The sequence below is a fragment of the Electrophorus electricus genome, chromosome 5 (genome assembly GCF_013358815.1).
Source record: "Electrophorus electricus isolate fEleEle1 chromosome 5, fEleEle1.pri, whole genome shotgun sequence".
In the NCBI taxonomy this organism is placed as follows: domain Eukaryota; kingdom Metazoa; phylum Chordata; class Actinopteri; order Gymnotiformes; family Gymnotidae; genus Electrophorus; species Electrophorus electricus.
In genome coordinates, this window is record NC_049539.1 from 9210432 (window position 1) to 9235592 (window position 25161).

General features: G+C 45.7%; 2 protein-coding genes across 4 annotated transcripts in view; both read right to left on the bottom strand.

Moving 5' to 3' along the window:
* The window catches only part of atp8a2 (ATPase phospholipid transporting 8A2), a 37726-nt gene extending 19344 nt beyond the window's left edge, over positions 1–18382 (bottom strand). Inside the window, exons 1-25 of one of the 3 annotated variants that reach the window (XM_027008061.2) lie at positions 18181–18381; positions 15751–15852; positions 11238–11382; positions 8559–8658; positions 7581–7679; positions 7247–7292; positions 7088–7128; positions 6736–6809; positions 6264–6333; positions 5725–5852; positions 5452–5563; positions 4793–4961; positions 4528–4655; positions 4347–4424; positions 4115–4203; positions 3911–3955; positions 3696–3771; positions 3404–3509; positions 3121–3203; positions 2902–2951; positions 2751–2820; positions 2510–2594; positions 2121–2260; positions 1042–1180; positions 611–675 (exon numbers count right to left, since the gene is read on the bottom strand). In XM_027008061.2, the coding sequence (XP_026863862.1) occupies positions 611–675; positions 1042–1180; positions 2121–2260; positions 2510–2594; positions 2751–2820; positions 2902–2951; positions 3121–3203; positions 3404–3509; positions 3696–3771; positions 3911–3955; positions 4115–4203; positions 4347–4424; positions 4528–4655; positions 4793–4961; positions 5452–5563; positions 5725–5852; positions 6264–6333; positions 6736–6809; positions 7088–7128; positions 7247–7292; positions 7581–7679; positions 8559–8658; positions 11238–11382; positions 15751–15852; positions 18181–18223 (2283 nt within the window). In that variant the 5' untranslated portion in view covers positions 18224–18381. Of the gene's footprint in view, positions 1–610; positions 676–1041; positions 1181–2120; positions 2261–2509; positions 2595–2750; positions 2821–2901; positions 2952–3120; positions 3204–3403; positions 3510–3695; positions 3772–3910; positions 3956–4114; positions 4204–4346; positions 4425–4527; positions 4656–4792; positions 4962–5451; positions 5564–5724; positions 5853–6263; positions 6334–6735; positions 6810–7087; positions 7129–7246; positions 7293–7580; positions 7680–8558; positions 8659–11237; positions 11383–15750; positions 15853–18180 lie in introns of all 3 variants that reach the window. The other 2 variants (XM_027008063.2, XM_027008062.2) reach the window with 2 other exon arrangements.
* A 199-nt stretch (positions 18383–18581) lies between these two features.
* Positions 18582–25125, bottom strand: rnf6 (ring finger protein (C3H2C3 type) 6). The gene is made up of 4 exons (XM_027008108.2): positions 25053–25125; positions 23678–23833; positions 23093–23212; positions 18582–22578 (listed from the first exon to the last, which is right to left on the bottom strand). Exons 2-4 carry the CDS (start codon positions 23817–23819, stop codon positions 20816–20818), a joined length of 2025 nt encoding a protein of 674 aa, XP_026863909.2. The 5' UTR covers positions 23820–23833; positions 25053–25125; the 3' UTR covers positions 18582–20815.
* Positions 25126–25161: the final 36 nt, after the last annotated feature.

A 25161-nucleotide genomic window follows, 5' to 3' on the forward strand; every position in this document is an offset into this window, starting at 1 on the left:
TTTTTGCAGACGGACAGACGGTGCTCAGAAACTTCAAAGTGCCATGCTACTGTTTGCAGACTTTATGTCTCTGCAAGCAATGAACACAAATTGTAGCATTCGTTCTCATTCGAGTCTTTTAGGAGCTGCCTCATTCACATGAAATCAGTTAAACGTCTCGCCTAGTTTACACCCACAAACACGCTCTCTGTAATGGTGCAATGTAATGACCGTTTTTGAAAAATGCTGCACCTATACACAACAGTGGATATGTGTACTTGTTTTGTGGGACATGTGTCTGTGAGTGTGTGTGTGTATGTATGTGAGACTGGTTGTATGTATGTAAGTGCGTGTTTTGTTTGTGTGTGTGAGTGTTAATGTATGTGCATGTTTGTGTGTGGTTGTGGGTCTGAGTGTGTGTTTATATGTGTGTGTTCTGTGTGTATGAATGTGTGTGGTTGTGTGTGTGAAAGCATCTCCGTTCCTTTCATCATGCCCTCACTGATGACACCAGACACCTTAATTACCTTCACTTGTACAAAGAAACAAAGAAACACACCCACCTTTCTGTTCCACACCCTGCTTCCTAAAGACACTCACACACATATACATATCACACAAAAACACTCACATCCAGAGAGTCTTCATTGACGATGATGAGGGACATTCCATGTGTCACCAGCTTACAGGAATAAGCTAAAAACAAAGACACAATTACTTGGTAAGAGCGCTCTGGACCCACAAACACAGACCCTCCAATAACAATCACAGCCTTCTTTAGAGATTTTGCAGCTTTTCTCTTTAGTCTGTCCTCCTCTCAGTTAAGCAGTCTTTCTGTTTGGTCCCTTTTTTCTGACCCAGTCTGTGTGTCTGTCTGTGTGTCTGTCTGTCTGTGTGTGTGTGTGTGTGTGTGTGTGTGTGTGTGTGTGCGCTCTTTCAGTCTGTATCTTTTTGTCTATATTTCGGCTCATCAGTGAGAAGTCTTTTGGATGGCACTTTTAAGTGTCTTTATAAATGTTTATTTACACACACACACACACACACACACACACACACACACACCAATGTTGATGGCGGTCTCCTGCTTGTCTCCAGTCAGGACCCAGATCTTGATGTCTGCCCTCATGAGAGTGGCTATGGTCTCAGGGACCCCCGTCTGCAGACGGTCCTCAATAGCAGTGGCACCAAGCAACAGAAGGTTCTAACAAAGAGAGAGAGAGAGAGAGAGAGAGAGAGAGAGAGAATGAGAGAGAGAGGGAGAGAGCGAGAGAGGGAGATAGAGAGAGAGAGAGAGGGGGAGAGAGAGAGAGCGAGAGAGAGAGAGAGGGAGAGAGTAAGAGAGAGAGGGGGGGAGAGAGAGCGAGAGAGGGGGAGAGAGAGCAAGACAGAGAGCGCGAGAGAGAGAGTGGGAGAGAGAGAGGGAAAGAGAGAGGGAGAGAGAGTAAAGGAGAGAGGAAGGGAGAAAAAGAGGGAGTGAGGAGCCATTTTGACAGTTTGACACACTAATGGAAATACAATCTTAGCTATTTCTGCTTCTTTATCAGTTCTTCTTCTCACTTTGCTTGTTTTCCTGCTCTATCCCATAATTTCTTCCCTTCCTTGTGTGTGTGTGTGTGTGTGTGTGTGTGTGTGTGACATAGGGGAAGGGAGATACCGTGTGTGTTGGTAACACGGCGGTGTTGTTGACTCTGGTTTTATGAGGCTTTGGCAGACTGGGCCAGGTAATTATCCTGCTGTGGTCTCAACGCCCCCCGCCCCTGCTCATCAGGGAGGGAGACTTAACACACACACTCACACGCAAGCACTCCACAAACCGCTAGCCTCATTCTGCCTGCTGCGTGTGCGTGCTTGCGGGCGGTTGTGTATGTGTACTAACGTTAGGGAAGATTCCAGTGCAATAAGCGTCTATCCAGCAGGCTGTGGTTAACAGAACAGCGAGAGCGATTCCCGCGACAGCCCACGGATACATGACACCACAGCGCCCCGTGGTGGCCACATAGTGCGGCTCGGAGACTCGGCTTCGACGTTCTGCTGGACTGGACATGCCGGTGCAGGAACAGCTCAGCAACACAAGCATCTTCGTGCAGATCACCGTAAGAGCCGGCAGACTGACTCTGGTTCGGTGGGAGACCGTAAGGTACCTTTTCCAGCAGCTCGTAGCATTCCTCCAGCTTCTGCGTGCGGTCTTTCAGGATGGTGCTGACCCGGTTGTAAACTTTCAGCCAGTCCTGATACACATCCTCCTCCAGGTCCACACACGCAAAACACAGGGTGCGCAATCCTGCGAAAAACACATGCGTGCAGGAATGGGAGTCCACCCATGAATAAATACACACACACACCAACATGCGAATGCATTCCCACAGGCGCATATGTTCAGACACATGTACAGATGCACAGACATGCAGACGGCCACACACATTCGTGCAACATGGTGTACGCAGACACACATACACACACACACACACGGACGCAGTTAAAGCCAGCAGAGGGAGTTCGGCGGGGGCGTGTTTAAGTTCATTTCCTTCACCTTCAGTGGCAAACTGTTCCAGGTGGGCTACAGTCAGCTCCTTGTACTGGGAGGCTTCGTGTAGGCGCTCGAATATCACATTATCCTGTAACACAGGTACAAAATCATCTTCATGTGCCGTGACACCATCTAAACTGTGCCATGGAAAACACATGGCATTCCAGCTATTAACAGTGACATCAGTGCTGTGCGCTTGGGTTTGTTTGTTGTATATATGTGTGTGCTCTATCAATCCACTCACCGCCCCTTTGCAGTACAACCGCAGTTTTCCCGTCGGAGTTCGGACCACCACTGACATGCGCTTTCGGTTGCTGTCAGAGAGAGAACTCAGTGAAATATCTGACCAGAAGAAGGGCAATGCTCACTAGATTTGCTGTCAGCTGTGCACTTACCTGGAAAATTCTAGAACATTAAGCAGCTCATAAGTCATTTCTTCCCCACGCTGCAATAAACAAAACACACACAGTAGAGCAAATGCAAAGAATATACAGAAATTCAATGCAACAAATAATCACATTTTAAACTATTTGAAAATATATGCTGAAACTTTATGTTTCATGTAGCCTACGTGCATGAACAGAAAGATATGGTGTGAGCATAAACCGACTAACCGCTTCTATGATGACTGAATGTGGTGTTCTCGCAGTGAACACAAAACCCAGGTTTTTGGCACCTTTTACCAGCGCTCCTTCATCTAAAAACAAAGTCAAAGTAAAACAAAGTGATAACCAAAAAAACACCACCACCACCCTCCAGAATTCACATATAAAGACCAGCATCCTAAAATGTCTTGTGTGGATCACCAATGTGGTTGCAATACAAGTAGTTGGCTAAGTGCTGTGGGTTGAGGCTGGATATCTTTTCACAGTGTCGTGAGGTGATTGCATGCCACACCTGGTGAAGAAGCCTGATATATGATCTGGTTTACGTCTCGTTCAGGAACAACAGTGTGACACACTGCCATCATGGTCAAAAACTCACAAATCTGTGGAGAAGTGGGCTGTGAGTTGAAAGACAAACAGACAGACACAGAGAGAGAGAGAGAGAGAGAGAGAGAGCGAGAGAGCGAGAGAGAGATAGAGAGGGAAAAAACACAGCAGAGAGAAAAGGAAGAGCAGTTACAGAAAGCTTGCATGATAGCTGAGATTACATCGGTTCCTCCATGACACCTTCTGATAACGCTTACATGGTTCTTTTCAATGTTCTGAATGAGAGCAGGGTCTTCAAACTCTGTAGAGCTGGTACTGCTGGGGGGGAGATGACTGAAAAGTACACAGCGAGAACATGAGAGAAAGCGCCATAAATATTGACAGGGAGAGAGAGAAAATATACAATATATGAGACATTACGCCCTCGGATTAGCCCAGAATGAGCTATTATGGAGGCAGGGTGGCTCCTGACCTGAAGTCCTCCATTGATCGATCACAGTCCAGCTCTGGGAAGTGCCTGCAGACAGAATTACGGATCAATGCACAAACTCGAATAGAAACACATAACCACAGATCAATATGCTATTAGCTCTGAAAGTCCGAAAAATGCAAGGCTAAGGCCGTTACACTAACTGGAATGGGAAGGTAAATATAAGTTGTTAAATTGTGCTCTTACCCATATGTTATTCCTGCTATGGTGCATTTTTTAAAGTGCATGACATTACAGGTCAGAGTGCCTGTCTTATCTGAAAACAGATACTTCACCTAAGAGCAGAGAGACAGAGGCGAAGAGCACAAGGGTGGGGGGTGAAGAGGCTTCAAATTAAGGAACAAATTAAAGAGCTTTAGAAGGATAAGAAGTGCCGAGTGATTAGCTTAGAGCCTGAAAAGGCGGAGCTTCTCCTCACCTGGCCAAGCTCTTCGTTCAGATTGGAGGTCCGCGCCATGGCAGGCGTGTCCGTCTCCGAATAGTACATTTCCATATCCTGAGAGAACACAGTATCACCAGTCAGATTACAACACAATTCCATTGTTTTACATATATACTTTTGGACATGTGCATGCGCACACACATATAAACACTCTTACCCAGTTGATGAAAAGCGCCTGTGTAAATTTGACAACTTCCAATGTGACCAGCAGACTTATGGGAATCAGGTTATTGTACAGAATGATGAAAGTCAACAAATTGTACCAGAAGTTCAGGGAGATGTCACCTATATACAAAACACAGACACACACACACACACACATCACAGTATCACAAACAAATTACATTTCCGTGTGTGTGTGTGTGTGTGTGTGTGTGTGTGTGTGTGTGTGTGTGTGTGTGTGTGTGTGTGTGTGTGTGTACCTGTACGGGAAAGGTACCAGCAGGCCTCGTCAGTGTGTTGCTTGTTCCAAATGGCTGCACCGACGGAGCTCACCAGCGCCATCACCAGGAGGATGCAGAACAGCACCAGTATCTGCACGTTAGTCACCCGCTCCACATTCGAGCGTTTCAGAGGTGCTTTGGTAGAGTTCTGTGAGAGGAGAGACCGGTGATGCCCACGCTAGCTGCTACGTTTACACTTCTTGCGAACTTTTATGGGCTCCTGAAGGAGTCCACCCCCTTGCTTCAGTCTCGCAAACTCCAAACAAGCCTTTCTCTAAACCCGCCCTCTAGACGTGCATTTGCCATGATCGACGCTTAGCCTATGTTATTATGTTCTGTGTGCCTGTCAAGATGTTTCCTGATTAGTTAATGGAGTTGGACCACGTTGGCATTTTAAATGACTGATTACAGAGCTCAGGACAGGACATTTTTTAAGAGCAGCTATTTTAGTGGTAATTATCAGAATGTAATGACAGTTCAGCTGAACTCTTCCTACAAAATAATTCATGGCAGTGTTTAGTCATCTGGTGATCAGGACGGTTATTGGAATATTCTGACAAACTGAATTTCATAGTGAGTTTCAGGTACTTTCACATACGTAATAGGCAAGAGGGAGATTGTTCCAGCATCTCACTAACCTGCATGAGTTTTGAGTCATGTCCGGTATAGACTACAATACCCACAATCCACTGCGTATTTCTGATCTGGGCACCTCGAAGCAAAACCTGGTCTGGTCCAAGAGGCACGGGACTGCAAAGTACAGAAATGCGTGTTAACCATGTGTTTATGTATGTACGTACGTTTGAGTTAATGTATGGATGTGTGACTGTGTATATATATATATTTATATAATGTGTGTGTGTGCGTGCGTGTGTGTGTGTGTGTGTGCACATGCATGTGTGTTCCCCTACTTATGGTTATCCAGTCTCAATGTGCCGGTGAAGTCGTACAGGTGCCGATTGGGCCCTTCACACTCTAGCCGACCTGACAGAGCCACGAACTCCTCCACAGACTGAACACCAGCTGTGAGGGAGAGGCCCTATAACACACACAAACATAGTTAATAGTACATTACGTATGTAGTACTTGGAACTTGGATTTTTTTTAAATACAGGTTTTTGCAATACAGAGTTATATATTTTCACCAGTAGATGGCAGTGTGGCACACTGTGTGGGAGGTATGACAAAAAAGCACTGTTGAAAACACATATTTACCTCCACTGGTAAATCAATAACCAACAAAGTTTCTTAGTTTATGCTGCTTGTGTGTCAGTAAAATTAAAAAAAAGTATTGATGTTCAATATGCACTGGTATTCTGTTGAATTTCACACTAGGTGTAATACACACCTACACAAAGACACCAATTCAAACACAACTACACACACACACACACACACACACACACACACACACACACACACACACTAGTATGAGTCAGGTGCAACTGACTTGTCGTATCTTGAGGTTGGTTTCTCCATCCAGGTTCGAGGTCTCCGTGTAGCACATCGCCTGGGGCTCACTGTAGAAGAGCAGCACAGCTCTGAACAGCCTCCAATAACATTAAGCTAATGCTCTATTAACATTCCTAGAACACTCTAATGACATTAACACAGCACTCTAATAACATTAACACGATGCTCAAATGACATTAATGGAATGCTCAAATAGCACTACCACAGTACTCAAATAACAAAGCAACACAAAACCATTTTCATTTCATTATGACATTCTTAAAATCACAATTTCACAAACATACAAACATGTTCTTAAGGTGCCCAGTATTACTTAAATTCCTGTAGAAATACATGAAAGAAACATACCTAAATGTATACACAAACAAATACATAAACCCTTATACATCCACATGCACATGCATCCACGCCACACCAGTCCATACATATACACACACAGTGTTGCTGACCTGGAGGACACTATGACCATGTCAGCGGGAAGATGCTGCCCATTGGTCACCTTCACTATGTCTCCCACTGCCACCTAGTGGACAGGTGCAGCATTGCGACAGCATGAGGGGAGGGAGATCCAGAATGAAGATGAGTGTGAGATATCCAGGAAAAAAGTAACTCGAGAATATGAGCAAGCGGAATAACAAGAATAGAGAACGCATGAGGACAGTAACAGAAGCACTGTCGGCTGAGCGGCACCGTGGCAGGTACCAACGTGAACAATGAAGAGGCCATCAGCCGAGGGGAAGGTGCGAGTAGACAGAAAACGGGGGGGGGGGGGGGGGGAGAGAAATGGAGGAATGGGGTTACCTGCTTCCAAATGATGGTCTGCCATGCTCCATTACGCAGAACTGGAGAAGAACAGAACCGCATCAGAAAAACACGGCACACTGCTCCCATAAAATAATATCACACAGACAAACACACACACGCACGCGCGCACACACACGCAAAGGAATGGTACTTAACCTGTTGTCTTCTTTTTGTTCACTGTGTTGTCTGCCTTGTGCCTTTTCTGAGGGTAATAGATTATTAGTTATTTTAAGTCATCCGAAACACCAGCAGCTTCAGTTCACTCACACAAGGAAACTTTACATCTTCCCATGCATGCCCTTACACACTGTCCTATCAGTGACACATGGTCTAAGAACAGTGTTTCACGATCCTGCTCTCCTGGATCTTCATGAAGGGTTTGTTATTTATCTGATTATTCAGGTGTGTTAGAGGTGTTATAATAGCGGTGCTTGAGGTCCAGATAGAATGCCGCTACAGCAGTGCTCCACCAGAGGGCGATCTTACTCACATAGTCCTCAATGATCTCCTTGATCCCGGCCACGGTCAGGATGAAGATGAGCGGCACCAGAGTGGTGTAACGTCCCGTGGGTGAGACGTCAGGGATTTGCTGCACACACGGACATGCAAGGCTTAAATTGCAATTTGTGCCTACGCATCTTTCTGTTTAAATGCCCTTTAAAAAGCCACTCATATATAACAATCAAAAAGGGTTGATGAAAAGATGTCAGTGAACTATAGCTTTCGTCTAACTGAAGTGCATTCGGGTTAATGCATCTCAGGCCTTACAGGTTACTTCTTAGCCATAAAAGAGCATGAGAATGGAGCCTTTCATCTGTGACCGCTGAAAGAGGTGGGAGTGATATGGCCTTGTTCAGCCTAGAGGTCGGTGATGGATTACTCCTCACATGGAGGAAAAAAGGAGGAACTGTTTCAGAAGAAAGTTTTGGGGCTAGTCTTTAAGTGATTCTGAATGGATGTCAGACACCTGAAACTGGCTAATATGTTGAAGTTTACGTAACATTAGGTCAAATGAACAATGACTGGGACCCTTGATGTAGGTGAGGGTAAAGTGTATTTTTCTACTTTTGGCATAATCTAATCTTTACATATGTAATACATGTAACAGATGAAGTGTGGCTATGTAGAAATTTTATTAACATATTAACCTCTAAATGTAATAAATGTAATGCAATTTAGGGTCATGTCCTTTAGGAGAAAAGGTGTTTTTGTGTGTGTTTTTATTTGTGTGCTGTTGTGTGTGTGTGTGTGTGTGTGTGTGTAATTGTGTGTTTGCGTGTGCGTATTTGTGTGTGTGTAATTGTGTGTATGCGTGTACGTATTTGTGTGTGTGTAATTGTGTGTATGCGTGTGCGTATTTGTGTGTGTGTAATTGTGTGTATGCGTGTGCATATTTGTGTGTGTGTAATTGTGTGTATGTGTGTGTGTACTTGTGTGTGTGTGTGTGTGTGTGTTGGGGGGGGTGTACCTGCATTAGGGCAATAAACAGAAAGAAGGCGTTGGCGGCTCGCCGGATCTGCTCGTACAGAAAGCGGGGCAGGAAGGTGAAGATGCCGTACTTTGTTGTGCTGAGAAAGGATGAGAACCACATCAACCACAATACAGACACACCACATTGCCCCATTGATCCCAATCATACTTAAAAAAAAAAAAACCAAAAAAAATGCATTTAGTTGTATGATATCATTGGCAAATGGTGATACTGCTTTGACACTGAAACATAAGTCAATAAACTATAAAGCACTCTCTCACTTATTGGCAACTCCAAAAATAAAAAAGTCATTACAACCGTCCTTATTCTAGGCAACTTCAAAGCAGAGCAGCTCTAAATATAGTCGCTGGTGTGTCACTGTGAGCTCAGTTTAGGATCAATCCCACTTTGGCTTGCTCTTACAAAAAAAAAAATCCTCTGCTTGTGGTTCGGGAGTGTCAGCCCACACAAAACCCTGACATCATCACTCTGTCCACAGCTCCCAAGTTAGAGCAGGAGTAGAAAAATACGAACACTGTCCTTGGCAGCATCTGTCAGTCACTGGAGTCCACTGACCATCGCTGAGTGGACCTTAAATAGCTAAAAGCTACAGTAAATGTTTTAGAGTTGTAAATAGCTGCTAGGGTTGCTAAATAAAGCCCTATGGTCTCAAGGTTGGTCTTCCTCTCAGGGCTGCCTTTCAACCTATCTACAAATGGAGAGTGAGAGGCTGAGCTCACAAAGAGAGGGAATAGTGGCTATCAGAGGTCTGAGAGCATCGCGGTTTCAGTGTGCCAATACACATGGGTTCAGCCCTGTGCAGGAGTGTTTGCATGCATTAAGGATGCAGGCGTGTCCATTTCTCCTCTCTGTAAACAGGACGCAATATCACTCGTGCTGCTGACACACACACATGGCAAGTTCAAACCCTGACACGGGCAGCAACTGAAACAACAATGACATCAGATACCTGCACACGAGCTGACATGGAAATACACCAGGCTGGTTTTGATATCAGACTGTGCATTACACATGATCCTCTGCAATTTCACACACACACACACACACACACGTGCATGCACCACTGTTCTATTGTATTGATTAGGGGTTATTACAAGCTCTCAGTCTGGCATAATCCTCATTATTGATATGGAATGTTGCCTTTTGCTGGATGTATTGCATGTTGCTTTGGTAACACCGTGATTGACAGCCGAACGGGCCAACCTAATGCAATGAGAAACATAAACCGGGCTATGAATAAAACATTAGAGAAGGGGAGGAGGAAAATAAAGGAGGCGGACTCTGGTTTGAATAAACAAGCCTTTAATCTTCTAGGCATCGATTTCCACTCAGCTGGTGAGGACAGATAAGCAGGCCACATCTGATGACAGCAGAAGACTGGGAATCCGGGCCATACACAGCGTGTATGTGCACAGAACTAGCCAATCAACGGCCATAGAAGGCGTTCCCAACCCCGCCCTAATCTTGTTTCAAGAACCAAAATAGAGCCTTTCAGAGCAAAATCCAATCTAGAGGCTAAACTGCCAGGTCAATGTTTTGTGTGTGTGTGTGTGTGTGTGTGTGTGTGTTAATGTATTTTGAGATAAATGTTCTTGTGAACAGGCCACTCATAAAAGCTAGCATTTTTCACCATCTATGAGCTATCAAATGTTAAAATGTGGCCAGCTTGTAACCTTATTCCAATCACATTAGTGAACTCAGTTGCGTTATAAAGCTTTGCCTTGTACTCAGTAGTCCAAGACATTAGCAGAACACCTTACAGTTCTTACAAGCCATTTAGTGCATCAGTGAATAGAGAATAACTCTCATGGATGAAATTCGCTTATTTGCGTAACTGATTATATCCCTTACTAACATAACGCAATCATATTTTATTAACATACGACTCGTAACTTGAATGTCAAGCATTAATAATATTTAACAGGTCTAGCATAACCCTGGAGCTACTATACTTAATATGCAGCCTACACATTAACGGCGTGTTACTATCTGTGATCAGGGAGACCTTCGAACAAGCAAAATAAAGATAAAAGACGTGTGGAAACAAAAACAGCGAATCTCAGTTAATTCCGAAAATGTTTAGGCTACCTAGATATCTGTAATCAAGTCCCGTAGGCCATAACCAATAACATGATCTGAACAGTCTGTTCCGCTATCTAGAAGGTGTCTTTGGGCATGATCTCTGCACTGGAGAAAAAGCGTCAAAGGCTGGAATAACCAGAAGAAGGAGAAAGCCACCGTACCAGCCGTTTCATGAACCGTCCGCGTGATCTAAATCGCGATTACAAACAAAAATTTAATGCCGTTAGATTACAGTCACCTACTTCGCCTCTTCCTGCCTCATATGCTAGAATAGGTTTTAGGCGAATTCTATCACAACGCTATTAAAATTATACACACACAAAAATAAATAAATAAAAAAGAAACAACAAACATAGATAAATGGCAAAAACAGCATGCGCGTAAAACGAAGGATATTTAAAAAACGAAAAAATAATCCGTTAATAATTAATTTTGTTTGCAATTACACCAAAACCTCTGGGTGCGTGGAAACAAAAAGCATTACAGGGAGAGAAAACTGAAATGTCTCAAACACTCATTATCTAGTACAAATAATATACTTTTATAAATAATATACTTCCCCTAGAGGCTTACCTGACATGATTATCACAAAACTTGGTATTTTGAGGCCGATTGAGCCACACCGTCCGCGCTGAGGCATCTATGAGATCCGCCTGCGATGTAGTCCCGGACATCTCATCATCTGCCTTGCGGTAGCCAGCGGACGAACAAGCGGGTCCTGTAGCGCTCGATGGATGGGGAGAGAGGCGAGGCTAGGGTGAGTGTCAGCGGGACATGCAGGCGCTTTGCAGTTCGGTTGGGTGGCCAAAACTCTACTATATGCTGATGCAAGCCGTCGCTCGATACTCCCCTCCCCAACCCGCTTTTCAATCGGCTGCGGGGCAAGCTCCGTCACCGATACACCAGTCGCGCGACGCCCACGGGACCCCCCTCTACAGAGCGTGCTGATGAGTGCACAATGGCGCAACTAACATCGCGTGGCTTCATCGCGACCTTTGCGGAAAAACCGTCGGCGCTTGTTTATTTAGAAGGTTCGTGGAACTGCACACGTCCGGGAAGCACCTGTACTCCAAGAGCGAAGCGCTTAGGTAGGTATACAAAAGGCTATCGAAGCTACAAACCGACGCTTCCACCTTCGGCCGTTCTTGCTCTTGCAAGCGTAAACCGACGGGCCAAACGCACAGTTTCCGCGAGCGATAAATAATAGACGAACAAGGACAAGTCTGCTAGTTTACCCAGCTGGCACGACGAACACAGGCGTTGATGATGGATGTCCTCTCCTGGTTAGTCCTGTTTACCCCCCCCCCCCCCCCGAGCCTCCCTTAACAGACGAGTATCCGACTCGTGTTTACGACTGTAACCCAAAGCCTGCCGCCTTCGTGTCATCGGTTCGGCTTTGGCAGTCTAACGATGCCTTTTCTTACGGTTCCTCCCGGCGCGTTTTCACGCCTGACATGAACCCTTTCCTCTCGTTCAGTCTTAACTACACCGTTCTCCGCACAGAGTAAAAGGGCTTCGCGCTTAAAGAGACAGGCGCCTTTTGCTAGTCTCACGTGAAGAGATCACTTTGTAGAATTTGATATTATAAGTATATTTCGAAATATAAGAAGTATATTCAAAATATACGACTAATAATTATATATTTCTTTGACATGTGGGAAATATAGGTTCTAAGAAATTCACAGTCAGCATAAGCAAAGCTCAGTGTGGGGCCGCTGATTACAAACGTTCGCTGAATATCTACACGTTAAAATGTTAATCAGAGAGACATGCCACTCTGCAATTTGCAGCTGGCTATTTATAGACTCTAAATGATACAAAGAAACAGAACAGCAGAACGCCATGCCGGTTGACCCACTTACAATTTTCACAACTTCACCATAGGTCCAGATGATAGAAAGGAATGTTAGATGTACTGCTAGTTCACATAAACAATTATGACTGATGGTCCCTGAAAAACAAACCCAGCTGATTTTGAAAACAGGTCGTATCTCAGGCATTATTCATGCATGCAACCGCATATGCCTGTTAGCTGAAACCTGCGCAGTCAGTTACACAGAAAGTCATTCCAAAATGCACACACCAACCGGCACACACGTGCGCGTATGGATGCACTCACGCGCACACGCACACATGCGTGCCAACTAATACCGCCATGACTCCCACCGCTCAAATTCTAAAGCTACATGTCATGCACACAGCAAAATCCCCAATGTTGAACTGTCTCTGTTGTCTACTGCGCTGAAATGCACTTTGCAGGAGTCAACACTGTGGGTTTCGCTGTCCATCGGCGGCACCCAACAGCCATAAAAATTCATGCAGAACTAAATTAGTTATCTAGATTGCAATCAGTTATCAGATGGCGAGTGTAACCGCAGTGTCCGTTCCAAACCTCTGATCTTGACAAAACCATCACCGTGTTCTGTGGAGCAGTGAAGGTCAATGACACAGTACTTTGGAATTGCTTTTTTTCTTAAGGTCACAAAGGCCGTGATTCCGGACGACAAGCGTACAGCTTTAGTAATAAATGACAACAGTCATCTTGCCCTGCCTAGTAATACATAAAGTAACAGAGCAGTTACCTGTGGGAGAGCATGCCCAGTCTGTTTACCTGTGGCAGGTAATTCCCTCGGACCGCGAGATGGTTGGAGGGCAGACTGCGACTGTCTGATTTACAGGGGCGCGATATGGAGTGACCTTTCGTGCCTCTGCTTGTGAGATGATCCAGGTCATTCCTCATTTCCTGCTCTTTTTCTCTCTCCCCACGTCCAGGTGATCAATAGGCATGGCTCCCACGAGCGACTCTAATTTGCACGGAGACAAATCGAAGTGCCGATAACGAGGTGCAGCAGTGCAATGAGTGCCTGACGACGTCGAGGTGTGGGCTCAGCAACTTATCACAGATCAGCCCATGGGGTATAGAGTGGCCTGCCGCTACCGATTACCAATAGCATTCCAGCTATGCAGACACAAATATGACAGGGTCTATAATTACATGGTTAGAGTAATTAACATGGCTGGCTGGTATGCAGTGCATTATGTTTATTCTCAGGTGCACCTAGAGTCTAAAGTGGCCATAAAACACTGATGCCTATTTGTTTATTTATTTTATTTTATTTATCGGTCTGTGGCTTTACAGAATGCTTATAATTAGCATAGTTTCTTTCAATTCCACAATCCCCTAATTCTGCCCACAGCCTTTGAGATAACCCATGCAGCTACCCCTTACTGGCACTATTACTCGACAAAACATAGAGCTTACACAGAGAATCAACGATTGAGCCATTTCTGTTCAAATGATCACACTTGTCTAAGAAAAAGGACAACGTAAGAATTAGAATTAAGGGGTTGACAGTAATTAGATAATGGGGCTTGCTGATCACATATCTCATGTTTACTGTGTCAAGTTTACCTGTGGGAACATCCTATTCACTAGACAATGTATAAGGGTGTGGCCAAGAGTCCCAGCATGCTTTGCATCTGAAATGAAACAAACGCACCTACCTGTCCGCAATACTAGAACATATCCATTTATTTTCCTGATATCAAAGCTAATATGTTAATGTAAGTCGTTTTGTACAGGAGCAACTGTTAATTGCTGTAAAAATACATTTTATTCTTTAAGGACAGCACAGTGGCTGTTGAGCTAAAATTTCTATAAACAGAACCCTCAAAGTACAATTTACCTGGTTAATCTAACAATAATAATGATATACGTAAACACATGGAAAAATGTCAGCTGTCAATTTAAGCATTCTCTGGACCATTAAACTGTGGTAACCACCACATAGCACCTTAGGAAACCAGAAACCAAACATCAATTCCCGAGAGAGCCTGACTACAGGAGACACATGCATAAAAACCCCTCCACTCGACCTGCGCAGTTGCCAACCACACCCCATCATGACCCCCCTCTCAGATTTAACTATCACTTCCGAAAAGCCGGACAGCCGTTTAATAATGAATTGAGCTGCCCTGTTATTTATTCAGGCAGAGCATGGCTAACAGTGCTTGAGTTCTCCTTGAGCTGCACTGAAACTGTTTAACGGGCAGTATCACTTGACCATGTTTGACCAGCTGTGTTGCACTGTGCATAGGCTTTGTGTTTATAGTCGTGCTCACAGACACCAGACGGCAATGCTGGTGTTGGATTTAAAGCTTCACTAACACAGCAGAGAAGAAAAACGGCTAGTCGAGAAGGGCAGATCCAGCATTGCCACACAACAGCACCGTGCGGTTCCATTGCCAAGTCCAGACGCTGTAGCGTCCGCTCACCCGGACAGGTCTCCAGAGGGCAGGGCATGAGTGCAACTCACGTCCTGATGATCTGTCCTGCTCCCCTGGCTGGAAACTCCCGCTGGAAGTTTCTGGACTGGTTACCTACTTCCCGCCTCCTGGTCTGGGCCTGCTCTCACCACGTCATGCTGTCGCCCCCTTACATGTCTCCGTCACTCGGCAGAGACCGATGGACGCACGCTGCGCCGTGGGTCAGGTCACCCCCATGATGTGCCAGAAATAAAAGCCTCTTACGGACGTGGGTAATCCTCGGCCTGTCACCTCGGCAAGTACTCACCTCTAATCCTGGCCCAGGCTAATCTCGCAGACGTGGCACTGCAAACCAGCCACGAGGGCTACCATGCACCCGCTACCGGCATGCGACCTGCTGCTTAGCTAGCCCCTTTAGTTTCTAATATGCAGCAACACAGACTTAAAAAAGAATTGAATCCAAAAACTATTTTGCAGTGGACACATGCATCTCAGCAGTCCCCCACCTGCATTCTTCACACCCTCCCAGGGAAACGCAAGCAGAGTGAACAGATGCCGTGCGAGCATGTGCAGTGCGAGCCCCTGCACTTCTGCGAACCACAGCCTGTCCATGCAGTGTGGTAGCGTAAGCACCAGGACGCTGCACACCAAATTAGTAAAGAAGCAGCTTCATGCACCTGAGGCTCTGAGCAGAGAGCACAGCAAGGGATGGGGAGTGGAGTGTATCGGGGGTGGGGTGGGGGGGGGGTAGCAGTGAGTCTTGAGCAACAGCCTGCATGGGTTAAGGGGGAGGTGGGTTGGTGGTTGGGTGGGGACTCACTTTTCTCAAATCTGTCAGCCAGGTGGGAGCACATGTTGGAGCTCCTGTGCTGGTCCTGCTGGCAGGCTCTGTCCTGGCTAAGAGGTGCCAACACTAACTGCTCTGGAGGATCCCGTAGGAGAGAACACACAAGACAGCAGGTCAGTGGAGCTGCTGGAGGCAGAGCCGCCAAGAGCTGGCGAGCGACCGCCACCTTACATGTTCCGAGAAGAGGACTAAATGGATGCGTAACAGCGGCACAGCAGTTTGGGCCAGCCCTCCTCTGATACCTCCAGTGATTAGGCGCACAGCCCTAGACTGCTTCTAAGATTAAACTTTTGCAAGTCTTTAACTTGATGGGTGTGTAGTTAATTACTGTAAGACAGTAGAAATAACATTCAGAAGCGAGGTTACTGTGCAAGTACGAGAACTAGGAAGAGGCAGAAATCTTATCCAATGAAGCCTCTGGTGAATAATGTTTGTGTGCACTGGCAAGTTGAACCCAATTTGGCATAAAAATGGTAAATAATATGTTTTAAATGACATTTATAATAGGCCTGCATATAATATTCTGATTAATAAATGGCTATATACATGATATTTATCATCAATATAATTGTGTCTAGTGCTTCACGTTTTTTGTGACGGCTTGACCTCCTATTTTCTTCACTTTACGTTGTGAAGGCAGCGAACGAGGACTGCATTTTACTATATGTAGTAAAGGCTGCCCCCGTGTGGCCTTATCACGTAAACGCAGAGAGATGGTCCGATTCCGGCCTAATTTATTAGGTAGTGACAAACATAAGGATACAGCTATGGCAACGCATCAGTTTCATCGTACTAGAAACGTCTTAATCAACTCGCTCTCTTTCTTTCCCTAAAGCACACGCGTTTTCCATCGCGAATTAGCTCCGAAAAAGAAGAGCCTGCCGTCCCTCATCTGTGGGGGCACGACAGTTGGAGTAGATTAATTAAGAGCTCTCCTCTGCGCAATTTATTATGAGAATAAGAGAATATAGTGCAGCATTCCAAGCAGCTTTGTTCATTACTTTCCATAAGACTTCGACAGCACTACCAACCAGTTCACGGCGTTATAAAAGAAATATGCAAAATTCAAACTGTTGGATAAAAAATTAAATACAAGTAATATTCATAAAGGTTGCGTGAACAGGACAGAGGAAATGTTTATATTAGCTGTTGCCTACACACTTGCGCGGATAAGAGAATCCTTTTACTGGCATGTCCCTTCTCCGTTCCTGGTGGAGCCCTCGACACAATCGCACAGAGACCCACAATGCATGTGTGCCATTCAGTCCAAAGATCTTGCCATCATCGGTACATATCGACCTAAAGCATGTTTACTCTGGGTAAATCCTAGGTTCAGCCGATATAAAAGAAGTCTTTCCTTGGATTCCGCCAACACGGTTGAAACAGACGCGCTCCATTAACCGCGACTGCGTTGCCAAAATGTAGTGTCTTCTAAAACCACGACGTGTGCTAATCATGGTTTTAATCTTAATCTTAACTCACGACAGCAAATCACTACACGTTGCTCCGCTGTATCTTCTTAAACGACAGCCAAAAATACTAACACTGTATCACGCCGAAGTCAATGGAATGATACGGGGGATTTACGCATGCTGTGGCCCGTGCGCTCCGGTAGTAACCCACAGTTGCGACATCGTGGTTATTCTAGTGGCGCATTTTTTACTCTTTCAAAAGGCTCGAATAAAACATGCAAGAACCTCCATCATTCTTATTCGTCCATTCACTGTGCTATTTCAAACCTGTCTGAACTGTGGCTGAGAGGGACATTGTTGCAAACGCTGGCTGCGCGTAACCCGAATGTGTGAAGTAACCCTTCGGTAACCCAGGGCAAGTAGGCAGCGCGTTACAGGGTCGCGTGACGCGTAGACAAAATTATGACCAGGGTGCCTCAGGGTGCCCTCATGAGCGAAATTTACAATCCAGCTGGTATATTTATTATTTATTTTATTTACTCTGGATAAATGGGGCACTTGAGCACGGTCATTAGCACATAACGACGACCGTAACGGCGGCAAGAAGTCACTCTAGCAACCCATCTCTTTACATCGTATTAACCTTATGCCAATCACTGCATCTTACTCGCTCGAGAAATCTAACATTGCACGTTGCGCATTTGGAGCATAACATCGTTTCGCTATTCTCGCCATTCCCGACGCTGATCAATAGGCCGTTTGTTTTCGTGAGGACAGGGCCGCTTCCGTGCCGCATCCGAGTCAAGAACTCATCTTCATCAAGAACCCTTTCATCAGTGCATGCCTCGTGCAAACTGCGAATTTACATTCTAACTGCGACAGCAAGACGTCCGACACTTGGTACACAGTGTTTCAAAATGCATTTGAAGGTTATCGTATAAAATTTTCCCCAACTCAGCGGATGCGTTCTGATTCCTAATATGTCGCTTACCTCCCTCGCCGTGTATCTTCTTCGATCGCCTGTTAAAATACATCCTTCACGCATGTGTACGGGGTCCCGGCCACGAGGGCGCACAGATAGCATACTCGTGGCTCAGGAACACAGTGGGCGACTGCGGGCCAGGCACGGAGCAGCAGCGACCCTTAGTACACGGAGCAGAATCGACGTCGGGTCATCACAGCGGCGCGCACAGACGCGGGCACGCGCTCCTGCCATGCCCCTGATCCGACGCAGCGCTTGTGTAAAGCCTTTTGTAAATCCCGTGCACTCTGCCGCTCTGTCACTTCAGCTCCGCCTATGCGAACTGAACAATGAACTACTATAGCTAGAGAGAGAGAGTGTGTGTGTGTGTATAGTTCAAACCACAGACAAGAATAACTACACCACAGTTATACAGGCATAACGAACCTTAAATTTAATTTCATTGTTAAGGAGCAGAAAAGAAAACCAATTTGCTCATTTTATTACATAGTAACAGAATACATATTCTTAACTGTTTTAGCATCACATTAGAACATAATACATAGTCATATTTCATTGATGTAATTTCTTCTCATTAAATAGGAACTAAATAATTCATTCTGGACTTAATTGCCAAAGGCCCATCACACTTTCTGACAATCAGATGAATAACCTTTTAAAGACCCTTTTGTCACACTCTCATACCAATACATACGTGTACACATGCATCACACACACACGCTCACACACACAGAGGCAAAATATAGGGACTTTTCCCTTGCATTAGGAAACAAAACATTAAAGAAACAGGTCATGGTCTTTTGTTGTGGTTTCCTTCTTTGTCTAACTGAAGCTTATGCTTGAAGGTGAAAAAGCAAAAAAAGTACCGATTCATTTCTTTAGACAGAAATGAGCTCCTCCATTAAGGTTTTGCCACTGGCTTGCTCTCAGTAAGTCAGCATCAGTGTAAGGAATGGACCTTGCTCAAGTGCAGAGCAGGTTCTTCCCAGATAAGAAAATGGAACCCTCACTGACCACTCAACCACCATCATCCTGCCTTTGAAAAGGAAATGCCTTTCAAGCAATTTTTGGAGAAGAAACGTTCATTCTGGATCCCAACTACAACATCAAAGATTTTGATAAAGAGCAGTCGTCACAGATTTTAAGACCAATGCTCAGCTCACAGCTTTGCCTATCTCTGCCGAGCTACCTGTCCCGGCAACGAAAACAGACTGTCAAAACTGTGTTGTACCTGTTCTCATTGTGAATCATTATGTCAATGTACTCCCACTGTTTGGAAGAAATAAATAAATAAAAAAACAAAAAAACAAAACAAAACAAAAAAAGCCAACCCAAAAACCTAAATGTTGAACCTAATGTCACACGGAGAAAAAGGGCCTGGAAGACAAAAAGGTATAAGACTGGAAAAACTGCACATTAAAGACCTCTAAAGTGCCTTTAGAAAAGGGCTGGGGAAAGAATTTAAACCGCCTGATGTGTGGACCAGTGTGCATATGCATATAAATTAACCAGAAAAAAAGAGAGAACACAAGGCTCCTAACAATTAAACATCTTCACTAGCAAATCTACCAATACCCTTCCACTCCTCTTAAATGTCACTGCACAACCTTTTTAGAGGTTTGTCCTGTGATAGGCTAAAACACCATTACCCTACAGGGTTCCTCCTTATAAGTGCTTCAGGAATAAGAAATGACAAACTGATTATCTTTCATCATTAAAATATTGCAACCTGTGTTCTGGGGTGTATCTTACATACGCAGGGGAAATAAAAATAAATAAAAATAAAAAATGTGTCATGCACTCAATGGGTCAGACCATACAATATAAAATAAGCGGATTGGCTGTGAACTACTTTTTTGCACCAGAAATGTGTATCACATTCAAACTGGAAAGTATACTCAGACCAGCATAAGCCCATTTCTTCATTATATGCAAGTAGTGTTTGTTAAGTGGCTGATTACTTTTTCAGTTCATAATTTTTAAAACCACAAATTCACAAAGATTGTAATGGCTAAAAACTCAACCAATTAGAGCAGAGATCCATCATCAAGTTAACTATCACACTTTGAAAACGCACTTCTAAAAGAGCGTCATCAAATATTAAGAGCTTCAAAATGGAAGATTCTGCTGCACGAGCTTTAAAATAAAGGCTTCGGCCGCAAGCGCTTAAAACTAACGCTGTTAAAACACAAATTTATAGAGCATAAGTATCTTTCTACACTGTGTTTCAGTGTCAAACCCCAAAATCACAGGCAGTCATATATTTACATATCCTCAGAGTTTTGAGGTCAATCTGTAAAATGCATTTTGTGAAATCAAAATGAATGCAAGATTGATTAGCTGTTGCTAACACTGATTCGTCACAGTTAACGTCTGTTAATGTTACCCAAGAGCATGAGGTCACAGAGAGGAGACTATGCAGACAGAAGGCGGGGAAAAAAATGCTGAAAACAAACGAAGTCTAAAAAAATAAAGCTTTGTTAATTATCTGTGTTTGTTTCTCTCTTTTTTTTGGTTCTACCTTCAGCTGAATACAGTGGGTCTCAATGAATGAAAACATTGATTGAAGCGCTATGTACAGGTGCCACCGGAGATGGGGTAAGTCAGTCAGTCGGTCGGTCTGTCGGACGGGAACAGCCCGCCGTCAGTCCTGGTGGCTCGAAAGGATGGGCTGCCTACAGATAGGGCAGGTATTGTTCTCGGAGAGCCAGCGGTCGATGCAGTGGATGTGGAACTCATGGGTGCAGGGCAAGCTTCGTAGCTTGTTGCCCTGGGCATACTCGTTGATGCAGACGCTGCAGGCACGCCCCTGCTCGCCCTCTAGGCTCGCCTGGCCATAGGTGCGCGTGGCCAGATTGTCGATCTGCTCTTTGGTGAGGCCGCGCGGGTGCTCGTCGTCCTCCTCATCGTTCAGCAGGAAGAAGTGGGCCAGGCGCAGGATGGGCAGCGTTCCATTCTCCACCAGGTTGTTGGTGTCTCGGCCCCCGGGCCGGCTGTCGAGGCCGTTGGCGCCAGCCCGCACCTGGCCCGCTTCCCCCGACACAGTGCTCTCTCGTCTAGACTCCGCCCCTGCGTGGCCGGCCCCTCCTTCGCCCACCTGAGCTCTGGGCCCGGCAGGCTGGCTGGGCGCAGACGCTTCGGAGTCGGCCTCCGTCTCCATGAGGGAGCTGAGCTCTCCGAAGCCAGTCATGATCTGGCGGAGGATGGAGCGCAGGGCGGTGGAGCTTGGCTCGCCCAGGCCTGTTTCAGAGATGCGGCGCAGCGGGATGCGGATGGTGCTGACGTAGGTGCGGATACCGGCCCGCTCCGAGCGGGAGATGGTGCGGCGGAAGCCGCCGCTGTCACTCTCAAACGTGACGGTGTTCTCGGCTGCCCGGGCACGGGAGCGGGTGCGGCTAGCAATGCTGTCCCGGTCACGGTTCTCTCCCGGGCGAATGCGCCGCACCTGTAGGTCCAGCATGATGGTGGGATGGCGCCGCACTCCTCCCCCCCCTCCTGACGTAGGTGTCTCACCCTCCTCCACACCCACCTCTAGGGCAGGGTGTGCTGGAGCCACCGTTTCTACACCAGACTCTGTGGCAGCTGCTGTGCTCCCAGTGGACTCTGGCACTGGTACACTGGTGCTAAGGGTTGGGCTAACGCTGGGGGTGGGATTTCTGTCCAGAGGGGACCGGCTACGTCTTGAGGACCTAGATAAACCTCCGGTTCCTGCCACCCGGCGCACACGGCCGCGTGAACGAGTCCTACTTGTGTGCGTCTCACGGCCAGCTGCCGCCCCCTGAACGGCAGGCTGAGACACAGAGTCTGGACAGTCCAGGCCTTCGCTAGCATCCTGCCCCTCCCCATTACTGACTGAGGGGGGTGGGGCCTGTGTTTGACCAAGCACATTACCACCGTCCTGCCCTTGGTTTTGAGAAGTGGGTGGGGCCTGCAGAGGGGGAGGAGCCAGTTGAGGGAGAGCAAGGTTCCTCCTAAGTGCTGTATATGGTGCCTGTGAGATCAAAGGCGGAGTTATGGGAGGAGTAGTGCTGCTGCGTGTGCGCCGGGCCTGAGCCCTCCTCCCCAGGGCAGGCCGGACTGAGGAATAAGGGCCAGCGTGCTGGATGGAGTATGGGGCAGGCCTCGGAGGTGTACGCATGGCCGCAGAAGACCTTGAAGGAGCAGGCACCGGAGGTTCGGTGGAGTCAACCACGTCGCTGTGCTCGCCCGGCTCAGGCTGCTCATGGTTGATGTTGATCTCTAGACTGAATCGGAACTCGCCACTGTTGGGGTTGGTGCGGCTGACGGCACGCCATGTCTGGTTGCCGCTCTGTCCACTGCGGGTAGCATTGCCCGTGCGCCTGAACGTGTTCAGCCACTCCAGCAGCGAATCTCCGTTAGTGTTCTCCGCGCTCGGCTCAGCTGCACCTGCAAAAAAATGTGAAGACAATGCTTTCATCACCCTCCATAAAGAGCACCCTGCCTGAAACAGAAGTGAAGCCTGCACTGTCCATCACTGGAGGACATATCTGCCATGTTTTCACTGGAGCGAAGCCAAATGTTAGACTTAACCAGATTTAAACAAACAATTATTAGCATGAAATCTAGCCTGCTAATGAGCATCTATTTGTTTAAGTAATCAAATCAATATCCAGAGGAACTTTTCCAAGAAACGTTTTGTTGTGAAATAAAACAAATCAGACCACAGTGATTAAGAAACTTTCATGAATCTTGTCCCTTTGGCTCCAGACATCAAATTTCCAAAACTATTATTATTATTATTATTATTATTATTATTATTATTATTTACATTTATATAGCACCTTTCTCATATTCAAGGATGCTTTACAGATCTATAATAGCTTTTTTCCTTTGGACAACTGTCCAAAAGGACTGGCCTCAAAAAGCCTGGCGCATCCCTTTCTGAGCACTCTTAACTCACCACTGCTGCCCTCCTGTCCTGCCTCACTGTTCTGTGGGCGTGGTTCAGGGCGGGGCTGGGAAGACACACGTTCCTTTGCTCCGTCCAGACGCTGCCGTAACTCCTCAGCTGTGACTTCACCTACACTCAGGGAAAAGGCAAGCCAGCACAACGTAGTTAACCGATGTAGCATCATCTTACTGGGTGCAAGAGTTGAGCTGAGACACAAACAAGCCAGCTGAGGATGCTTAAAGGTTTGTGAGTAAATGTCAATTTGTTGCTTACAGATGCATGCTACTGAGCAACCTCAGTCCTGTAGCTTACTAAAGTAATGTAATTGAAGTCAACATTTACAATCATTGCTGAATCAGGACCTGCAGAACAGCATTCCTATATTTACTTGATTTAAACATGATTCTGAATGTCCCCTTACTCCCTATGTAGTGTACTACATATGGCCTGTAATAATGATTTTTATGCCCTACTTAGTGCTTTGCTTCTCAAACAGGGAGCCATTTGGAATGCAGCCTACATATCATGATGGGTGCTCAAGCAGGTTCTTTTGCAGAAGAATGTGGCCTCACGCATCTGTGTGAAAGAAATTACCAGGTGTGCCCAAAAGGTTGCTGTCCCTCATTAGCCGATACTCCTCCTCACTCAGTTCATTGATGAAGTGATAGTATGCCTCCTCCCGCCGAAGACGCTCTGCCTGACGGCGACGCTCATCTCGCCCGCCGGGAGGGTCCATCACCTTGGAAACCGCTGTTCATGGAAATGGTTGTCCCACAGACAGAAGGACACAATGTTACCACTGCAGGCTAGGCACATTTACGTGCCCATGAATGGAACTGAAATGTTTATGTACAGCAGTGCCTTTTTAGAGTGCAGAAGAGGCAGTTTTGAGCTCATACTATTAGTCCAAGGGCTACTAAATTACAATTGAATTAATCACAGAAAAAAGCACTATTCATTCAATTTTAAAAATGTAAAACAAAATACATTCAATTATTTGCTCTTAATAACCAAATACAAAAGAAAAGTGTTTACACCCGTTGAGAATATTTAAGGGGAAAAAACAAACCATATATATAACAAAGAAAAAATATAAAAATGATATGTTATGCTACGGCAAGTGCTAGGAGCGCTACGCGGCAACCGTGTAGGCCAGGAAAAAGCTAGAACCCCGGTGATGATGCACTTTCAACACCTTGTTACCCCAAGAGTGTAAAATTCGTTGAGACGCCAATTATCGGTGGTGTCTTTATGTAATCATCACTGGAAAGAGGTTGTCAAAACGTACAAGAAAACATGGAATTCCATATGGCCTCTCGATAAAATAAGCAGGATTTTAATAGCTTGATTAGCACTGACACAGACCCAGTCTCGTTATCTGCGACAGAGGAACGAAAACAAAACTATTTTCGATTGCACCCTGTTTAAATAACATTGTTGTCCATGCATAATCTACCATACAGTAGGCCACGGCGAAGAATGCGAAGCAACACCAAACTGACGGTGTCAGCCCAGCTACCAATCACCGACCCGCCAGCGATCACAGACACACCGGCTGTCCACACAGCACTGCTCGGAGGAGGGACACGACAAAGAAAAGTCGGGCACCATGTAAGCTAGCATTGTATCTGAGACACAATGAAGAGGGGCTGTCTTCCTCTTAAAACGCTATTAAAATACAAATTTAAACCTAGCAATAAAATGTCGCTATACTATCACTGGTCAAGTACAGGGAGGGAATGCGAGGGAATGAGCTGTCATTTCGTATGCGCAACGCATTTGTTGGTGTCGATAGATAGTTAGCTGACAAGCTAACCGCTGGCTAATGAAAAATGTTTTGACAATTGTTTAGCCAATATATGAAAAATAGACATCAGAAGATAACACAACCAAATATATTAATAAGATTAACGTTATTTATAGTGAGAACGAGCCGGGATGACAAAGCCAAAAACGGGTATTTTGGTACCTGAAACAGCAGCTATAATATGGACGAGTCCTCTTTCCTCTTCGCTCTGATTACAATGTAGCTAAGATGGGACCAACGGAGCTACACAAACAAATGTCCGATCAACTAC